The 9,076-nt window shown below is 38.4% G+C and overlaps 1 protein-coding gene across 1 annotated transcript; it reads right to left on the bottom strand.

The window, feature by feature from the left end:
• Positions 1 to 1,127: 1,127 nt before the first annotated feature.
• LOC135718326 (uncharacterized) lies at positions 1,128 to 4,460 on the bottom strand. The gene is made up of 12 exons (XM_065240672.1): positions 4,362 to 4,460; positions 3,896 to 4,120; positions 3,531 to 3,719; positions 3,277 to 3,421; positions 2,967 to 3,124; positions 2,720 to 2,863; positions 2,413 to 2,632; positions 2,189 to 2,305; positions 1,910 to 2,061; positions 1,597 to 1,800; positions 1,289 to 1,494; positions 1,128 to 1,171 (listed from the first exon to the last, which is right to left on the bottom strand). The coding sequence occupies exons 1-12, from the start codon at positions 4,373 to 4,375 to the stop codon at positions 1,128 to 1,130; spliced, it is 1,818 nt and encodes a 605-aa protein (XP_065096744.1). The 5' UTR covers positions 4,376 to 4,460.
• Between the last annotated feature and the right edge of the window lie 4,616 nt (positions 4,461 to 9,076).

Consider the following 9,076-nt stretch of genomic DNA (forward strand, 5'->3'; position numbering starts at 1 on the left):
CTCAATAGTAGAGGTCGACCGATTTATCGGCCGGCCGATTAATTGGCCGATTTTTGGCATATTTTAAAAAATCGGCTTTGGCCGATTTTGCTGCAAAATTAGGCCGATTAATAGGCAGGCGCATCTGCGGGCACCTAAGCGCTGTTGTAGAGCTCGTGACGCTGCCTGCCTCTTGCTGCAAGCAGCTCGCTCCCATCTCGTGTGTGTGCAGCCATGCCTTGTTCACAAACAGCTTTACTAAATGATGGCGGATCGCGCGAATTAAGCAGCCAGTACAACAGCGCGACGGGGTTATGTCTCGCGGTGCACTGTCCGTGCAAAGATTAGGCTCATTTCATGTGATTAATGAGTGATGATGAGTTTTGTTTGCGTGACAGAGAGAGAAGAGCCGCGCCCGCACGCTTTCTGTCTCCCTGCTTTTATAACTCAAAACAAAACTGACCCGATGGCGAAAGGTCGGAAGACCAAATCATATCCACCGAGGAAATGTTTTTCGTGTTGTTACAGTAACACTTTGTTTACAGTTTTGCGCTGCTCAGCCTGGATTAGAAAACAGCGCGTCCGATTCGCGAACTGACTCTTTTGAACGGATTCGTTTGAATGAACGGTTGAAACAACAGATCTGTCCCAACACTAAACTTACAAGACGTCACTGTCAGCACAATCAGTCACTTATAGCGTCTCAGAAATGAGAATGTAAATGTGTTTAAAAAGATTTGCCCTAAATAACAGCCTCAACTAAAAACCATAGACATTTACTATGTTAACTTTATCATGAATAAATATTTTATCAGGTCTACCAAATAAGGATTTTATCCTACAAAGCAATAAAAAACATGGTAAAAAACTGATCAAAGATGATGACAGCAGAGTGTCAGGTAATAATCTGTGTCTGATAAATGCATGGTGCAGAGGAGGTTGTAAAACCCCTCAGAAAGACCAGTCATATATTTTTAAATACTTTGACTTAAATAGTGACATTTTTGCATTTAAAATATCTGCTAATAATGATGAGAACATTTTGATTATTATGTACATATAGAAAATCGGCCAAACATATCGGCCATCGGCTGCCCTGATTTCTAAAAAATCGGCATCGGCCAGAGAAAAAGCATATCGGTCGACCTCTACTCAATAGCACTGACAGACGGCTGACGTCGACCAAAGTGTTCTGTAAAAAGAAATCACAAGAAGCATTAGCCATTGGGGTGACATGTTTTATGAGAATTCAATTATTTATCCATCCCTGACACAATTTTTTATACAAAACGTGTATATTGATGCTTACCAAGGGCACATGATTCACGTAGCTTCAGCTGCTCACTACGCCAGCGGTCGTAGCAGTGCCGCTCGTGCTCGCCACACAGCTCTTGTCTTTTTGGTTTCTTTGGAGGTTGGCCTTCTAAGGTGACAGGGAAAGACTGGATGAGCATTTCAAATGCTGTCCTCTCATCCACCTTCTGCTCTCCGCTGGTGTAAGATGTGGATCCAGCACTAGAAGATCAATAAATAAACAATAAAGAAAGTGTTAATGAATAACTGCTTTGAGTAGCAACATTAAAAATAATATCGTACATTAGATTTCACATGGCTTACCTTGATTTTGCAACCAGGTCCTCCACGACACGTTGCGCTAGAAGAGCGTCTGCCGGAGTCCTCATGCGGTAGTGCCTCTCTGCTGTTTCGGGGGTGTGTCTCAACAACCGAGCTAACGCATTACGATCAGTCTCCAGCAGGTTCTTTGCTGCCGTCTCAAAAGCCATCCTGGCATCACCGCTGGTCACGGGTTTGACTTTGTACCTAAAACACAAAGCAACATTAGAATGCAAAATAACAAGTGGACCATGTGCACCTTTGTGTACTTTAGATTAAGTGTAAAAAAATACAGATATGATTTAATGGCACTTACTTTCCATGGAGTCTGACCAGATCATTGCAGGGGTTGTGGATGGGCCTTCCCGTGCTGGAGATGAAGAATTGGCCCTCTGCCATCGTGTCGCCCCCTGTTCTGGATCCCTGGAGCATCAGTGGCCGAATGTGTTTGAAGTATATGTCAAACCACTGGGAAAAAAGAAATATATGTTTAAAAACACGCACACACACACACACACACACACACACACACACACACACACACACACACACACACACACAAATGGTTATAATGTAATTTTGAATACAAACTTACATGTTCTTGTTCAGCATTCAGAGGCACTTCTGCCACTTGTGATGCGGCCGTTTTGTGCTCTTTAATGGCCACAGAACAGCCGTTGTTAGTGTGTCTCCTTTCCTGCCATTCCTCAACCTGCAAACACACAAGCATGCATTTCAATCACCGTTCTCACTAATAATCCAAAAACATGAGCCATTGATGAAATTAAATATGTAAAAAATTTACTAAAGTACACTTACGGTCATGTTGGTTACAACGCCAGGGCGCTGTAGGTGCTTCAGGATGACGACGGCCTCCAAATAATAGAGGACCAGCAGACAGTCGTTCTTGTCCAGCTGATCCGCAGGAACTTTTTTAGGACCCTGAAGTTTTGCCAATACCGCGAGGAAATCAGCACGAGCCAGATCAAGAATGGCCACACATTCTTTCAGCTGCTTCTCGTTACCATAAGCTTTGTATCTGAGAAATAAAATAGTAATGTTTAGCTCACTTGTGATTTACATGTAATAGATAAAAAAGGAGTGAAAAACAAATAAAAAAATATACCTTTTCCGGGTCACCTCTTTATTGATCTCCTTAGACATACATTTGCGTATATGTTTCAAAGAATCAACAAATCCTTTACAGTCATCGTGTAGACTTTTGTTTTCTTTGACCAGACTAGTTGATATGATGGTGTAATTCAGGAACCTTAAAGAGAAAAATAAATTATTGTTATAGCCTGAAGACAGCATATGTGATAATTATCAGTTCACAGTTACATTATGTGTTTGCTGCGTTGAACAGTACTGACCTGTTAAGACTTTTCCAGTAGTTCAGAATAGTTTGCTTGGAGAGTTTGGTCTCAGCGAGTACATTAAAGTACTCCTGCACCTTCTCCACGTTGTGAACAAACAGCAGTTCTGGCTGTCCGGGGTTCATGAAGTACATGAACCTCGATACATTTTCCACCTGTAATTATACATTACACATTAAAATCTGCAGAGCTGAATGTAAGACAGGTTAACTTAAAATAAAGTTTAACATATGTTTTTTTCAAATGTATTTATTTTAAAAAAAAATGTGTGTGTGACATTAACATGTATCTTTTCTTTTAAAATTACCTCTTGTTTGGTGTTACGGTTGCGCATGTCCTTTTGCAAATACTGGTTAAAACCATCCAGCAGTGGGTGTTTGATGGAGAACTTTTTGTAAAGTCCCCTTTTCGCCATCTCCACCCGGACATCATCGCTCCACCGTGGCCCATTGCTGCAAAATAAAATAAACCAGGTGGTCAAATGATTGTGTATATTTTCAAGAGTAATCATATCCAATCTCTGCATCTGCTATTTCTGTGAAAGATGTAGTGAAACTTTACCTCTGATAGCAGTCCTCATTGTTCTCATCATTCTCTGGCTCTGGTTCTTCTGTTGCTTCCACAGCTGCTGGCATCTCTCTCTCAGCATGTAGTGTGGAGCTAGCACTCTGAGCATATGACGCTGGCAAATGAATGATAGGAGGAATGTTCCTCACCACCAAGCCCTTTTTCTCCATTTCCTTTAACATACTAATAAAAGAAAAAACAGTTAATACACACACATTTGATGGAATATTGAGTATTCTACTGCAACAGTACAAAGCACACTGGAAAAAAGCTGAATGTCTTACTTTGTATTATTATTATATTATATAAATATCTGAAAATAAACTAAATTCCAGTTTCAACTTAATTCAATAAACTACCTGGCAAGAGGATTAGCCGCTCCAAAAATCTCCAGAAGTGTGTGGTACTCCCAGAAGCGCCCGTTCTGTGAGAACTCAGCCATCTCCTTTTTGGACTGGAGCACAGTGGCATGGATGTCCTCCTCAGTTCGGCCCTGCATGCAGACCGTCCTGAGATGCCCAGGAAGAGTGCGTGGAGCCTTCTTGCATACCGGGCAGATGAAGTAGATCCTGCTGTGGTACTTTCTGTATGTACAAAAAAAATAAAGGTTATTTCACTAGTAGTATTTTTGTCTTGTTTAACTTTTCTTAACCAATTCACAGATAATTTTGCTTGATTTAAGCTGAACTTACTTAAATCTTAATACATATAAATAAGTTTGCATAGTTAAAGCCAGTGCCAATGTTTTTAAAAATGTTCAACTACTCATTTAAATCTTTTAACAAACAAAAACAAGGCAGCTTAACACCGTTATAAATTACTCACCCTTCAGAATCCATTGCAAGTTTTCAGAAGCGAAAATTCGTTGAAAAATCTGAGATGTGGTCTAAAACAAACCAGGTTGTCCAGAAGATAGCAGTTAACTGTATCCAAGGATGATATGAACTGACCATATGATCTCTATTTAACCCTGTTTCTGGATTCACACTAGCCAATGAGGTTGCAGCATTACACAGGCCCTGGCAAGGTGAGAATTGCACTGAAACTGATGACTCAGCATGCCCCTCTTATGTGATAATGGCCCTAAAATCATGGGTGTGTCATCAGATCTTAAAATTGTTTGTTACCATTTTTTTGTAAGATTATATAACTTTTTATTATATAACTTTTAACTAAATGTGACCAAATATTTGTAAACTGAAGATCAAGAGCTTCATTTTGATAGGAAACACATTAAAAAAGCTTGAGATTTCACCTTATCATATGAGGATGGAGTGCATTTATTATTTTTTTCTTTAAAATCTAAAGCTTTTTTATGTGTTTCCTATCAAAATGAAGCTCTTGATCTTCAGTTTACAAATATTTGTTCACATTTAGTAAAATGTAATCCATTATAAAGTTATAGAAACTGACAAAAAAATGGTAAAAAAAAATTTCTGATATGATGGTTCAAGCATGCCCCTCTCTGACTCACCCCTGAGTTTAGGGCCCATTATCACCTAAGAGGGGCATGCTGAGTCTTCAGTTCATAAAATTGTTTGTAACAGTTTTTTGTAAGTTTATATAACTTTATAATGGATTACATTTAACTAAATGTGAACAAATATTTGTAAACTGAAGATCAAGAGCTTAATTTTGATAGGAAACACATTAAAAAAAGCTTGAGATTTCACCTTATCATATGAGGATGGAGTGTATTTATTTGTTTTTTCTTTAAAATCTAAAGCTTTTTTATGTGTTTCCTATCAAAATGAAGCTCTTGATCTTCAGTTTACAAATATTTGTTCACATTTAGTAAAATGTAATCCATTATAAAGTTATAGAAACTGACAAAAAAATGGTAAAAAAAAATTTCTGATATGATGGTTCAAGCATGCCCCTCTCTGACTCACCCCTGAGTTTAGGGCCCATTATCACCTAATGGCGCTTTTCCATTGCATAGTACCCCACGGTTTAGTTTAGTTTGGGTCGGGTCAGCTTACTTTTGGGAGCTTTTCCATTGGGTGCAGTACGTAGTACCCGATACTTTTTTTCGTACCACCTCGGTTGGGGTTCCAAGCGACCCGAGCTGATACCAAACGTGACGCGAAAACACTGTAGATCAATGATTGGTCTGAGAGAAGCGTCATCGCTATAATGTAAATATTAGCTTTAGCTTACTGCTAGCTTGCGCTGTCTCAAGCAAACATGTTGTTATCTGTGTTCTGCTATAAGTTTCCAAACACCCTTTTAGCGATGAAAAACATCCACAGGTTGAGAGTCTGGGACACCATAACATTTTTTTCCATACTTGCAGTTTGTTGCGGCACATTCGCGACGTGCACGTCCGCATTATATATGCTTAAATGCAATTTGAATGAGGCTCAGCGGAGCGCCGTCGGGTGTTTGAACAGAAACTGTCATGTGAGACAGAGGTAGTTATAAATGCGATGTGCAAACATCAATTTGTGGTGGCCAATTTTAATTTTGTGGCAGACTGAGAAATAAATGAATGTATGGGAATGTACAACAACGCTCTCACGTGTATGATGTCACAGCAGTAGGCAGCGTAAATATAACGACACGCCTATAATCCCTCTCACTCCGAAGTGATACTAAACTCGATGGAAAAGCTAACCACGCCAAAGTGAGGTGAGGTGACCCGACCCAAACTAAACTAAACCGTGGGGTACTATGCAATGGAAAAGCGCCATAAGAGGGGCATGCTGAGTCTTCAGTTCATAAAATTGTTTGTAACAGTTTTTTGTAAGTTTATATAACTTTATAATGGATTACATTTAACTAAATGTGAACAAATATTTGTAAACTGAAGATCAAGAGCTTCATTTTGATAGGAAACACATTAAAAAAAGCTTGAGATTTCACCTTATCATATGAGGATGGAGTGTATTTATTTGTTTTTTCTTTAAAATCTAAAGCTTTTTTATGTGTTTCCTATCAAAATGAAGCTCTTGATCTTCAGTTTACAAATATTTGTTCACATTTAGTTAAAAGTTATTAAATAAAAAGCTATAGAAACTGACAAAAAAATGGTACAAAAATTTTCTGATATGATGGTTCAAGCATGCCCCTCTCTGACTCACCCCTGAGTTTAGGGCCCATTATCACCTAAGAGGGGCAGGGCCGTGCAGAGACAATTGGAGAGGCAGGTGCTCAAAAAATAAAAAGGGCACTTTGCTCGCTGACACGCAAGCACACAACTGAAACAAATAATGAAGTAATACAGAATAGAAAGATGATTTTAAGTCTAACGTTTTCCTTTATTTTCCTTGCAAATAGAGTGAGAGAGAAAAATCTATATAGACTGAGTTTTATATCTATATATTTATGCATTTGGCAGCCACTTTTATCCAAAACGACTTACAGTGCATTTCATTTTGTGTTTGTGTGTGTCAACAGTATATGCAGTTTTGAAATTATATGATATTATTGCATTGTGACATTAAGATATTATTACGTTTACAGTCTTGTGTTTTTGTTGTCATATTTAAAATATAATTCTATTCTATTCCAATCCTGTTCGAAATGTGTATACAAAGAGAGTAGCCTATAGTTTTGAATCGTGTTTGTGTTGTGTTTTTGCACACTTTGATGCCTTGATGACACGGCAATAAAATAATGACATTCATCTCTCCTTTCCTTCATTTTATGAAGCCTCTAGTACTTTCTTTATTTTCAGGTAAACTAAAACTGGTTGCAAAGCTGGAGAGTTTTTGACTGAGTTAATAATTTAGCACGAGTATGGCTATATTACCCAACATCAGCTCACATTGTCTTTTATCAAAGGCGAGTCCAGGAATCGTAAATCAATATGATACAAAATTAAACGAGTTTTTTTTTACCGTATTCATCGGATCTTGCTCCTCCAACAAACTCCGCGTGACAGGTGGATGACATTAGAACAGCGCGAGAGCGATTTGAAATCAAACTCCTCCGTATGATTTCCCGAATATTTCTCGCGGTACTTTGATGTCATATGCGTTTTGGTTCTTGCATTGCTGCGTGAAGTTGAGCACACCTAAAAACTCGAGACAGCTACCTGTATGAACTCCCGGCAGAGAACGTCCCTGCCTTTGCCTCATCTATTGTTTTTATATGGGAAGAATGTTTTATTTTCAGCGTGAGAAATGCAAGGTGTGGCGTCACTGGCGTGTAAACTGGCTGAAATGCGTGTGTCTCCCGCCGAATGCGTGAGACTTGAGAGCCCTGACAGCAATAAACAAAAGCTGTGCATGCTCTCCTCACGTTGTTCTTGTAAAATAATAATAATATAACAAGCATATCGCTTCGGTTCAATGCCGGCTCGAGGGGGATCCTCCCTGTACTGCGCACCGTGTCGTGCACGTGTGGGCGCTGCCTGCTACTAGCGCTGTGAGCTAGCTAGGGATGATCGTCCCTAAAGAGATTGTCCAATGAAAGGTCAATACGTCATCATGTGACTAATTTTATTTGCGTCTAAATTATTTTTTATTAATTTTACTAATAGTTAGATTGGGCAGGCCTTCACAAAAGGGCATTTAATTACAAAAAAATGCCTTGACAAAAAGGGCACTTTGGTCATCCAGGGGTAAAGGGGCAGGTGCTTGGGCACCCGCCGCCCCCCCCCCCCCCCCCCTCTGCACGTGCCTGAAGAGGGGCATGCTGAGTCTTCAGTTCATAAAATTGTTTGTAACAGTTTTTTGTAAGTTTATATAACTTTATAATGGATTACATTTAACTAAATGTGAACAAATATTTGTAAACTGAAGATCAAGAGCTTAATTTTGATAGGAAACACATTAAAAAAGCTTGAGATTTCACCTTATCATATGAGGATGGAGTGCATTTATTTGTTTTTTTCTTTAAAATCTAAAGCTTTTTTATGTGTTTCCTATCAAAATGAAGCTCTTGATCTTCAGTTTACAAATATTTGTTCACATTTAGTTAAAAGTTATATAATAAAAAGTTAGAGAAACTGACAAAAACATGGTACAATCAATTTTCTGATATGATGGTTCAAGCATGCCCCTCTCTGACTCACCCCTGAGTTTAGGGCCCATTATCACCTAAGAGGGGCATGCTGAGTCATCAGTTCATACAATAGTTTGTACCATTTTTTTTTCAGTTTCTGTAAGTTTTTAATTCATAACTTTTAAGGCAATGTGACCAAATATTTGTAAACTGAAGATCAAGAGCTTCATTTTGATAGGAAACACATAAAAAAAGCTTTAGATTTTAAAGAAAAAAGAATAAATATGCACTATATGATAAGGTGCAGAGAGGTTGCAGATAGTGGTGAACTAAAAATAACATTTAAATAATATATACTTTAATCTACACACTTTGTAAGCTTTACAGAGACATGCCAAACATGCCTGCTGCATAAAAGTTGAATGAAAGATAATAGTTTTAACATGAGGTTCAAAGTTGAAAACAGTAAAAGTGTTCCCAGATGGTCACCAGGCCAGAATCTTAATAGGGTAGTTCACTTTAAAGATTGGGCCCATTGACTTTACCATATTATTTTATTACAATGAAAACAGATAGGCATCATATTATTT

Source organism: Paramisgurnus dabryanus, chromosome 10 (genome assembly GCF_030506205.2).
Source record: "Paramisgurnus dabryanus chromosome 10, PD_genome_1.1, whole genome shotgun sequence".
NCBI classification, from domain to species: Eukaryota; Metazoa; Chordata; class Actinopteri; order Cypriniformes; family Cobitidae; genus Paramisgurnus; species Paramisgurnus dabryanus.

Bases quoted from the DNA above. Each gene is read 5' to 3' on its own strand.
- LOC135718326 (XM_065240672.1), bottom strand. The intron at 2,306-2,412 runs GTAAGTGTACTT...GTGTGTTTGCAG, and splicing joins GCGTTGTAACCAACATGACC to GTTGAGGAATGGCAGGAAAG. The intron at 1,495-1,596 runs GTAAGCCATGTG...TTGATCTTCTAG, and splicing joins GACCTGGTTGCAAAATCAAG to TGCTGGATCCACATCTTACA.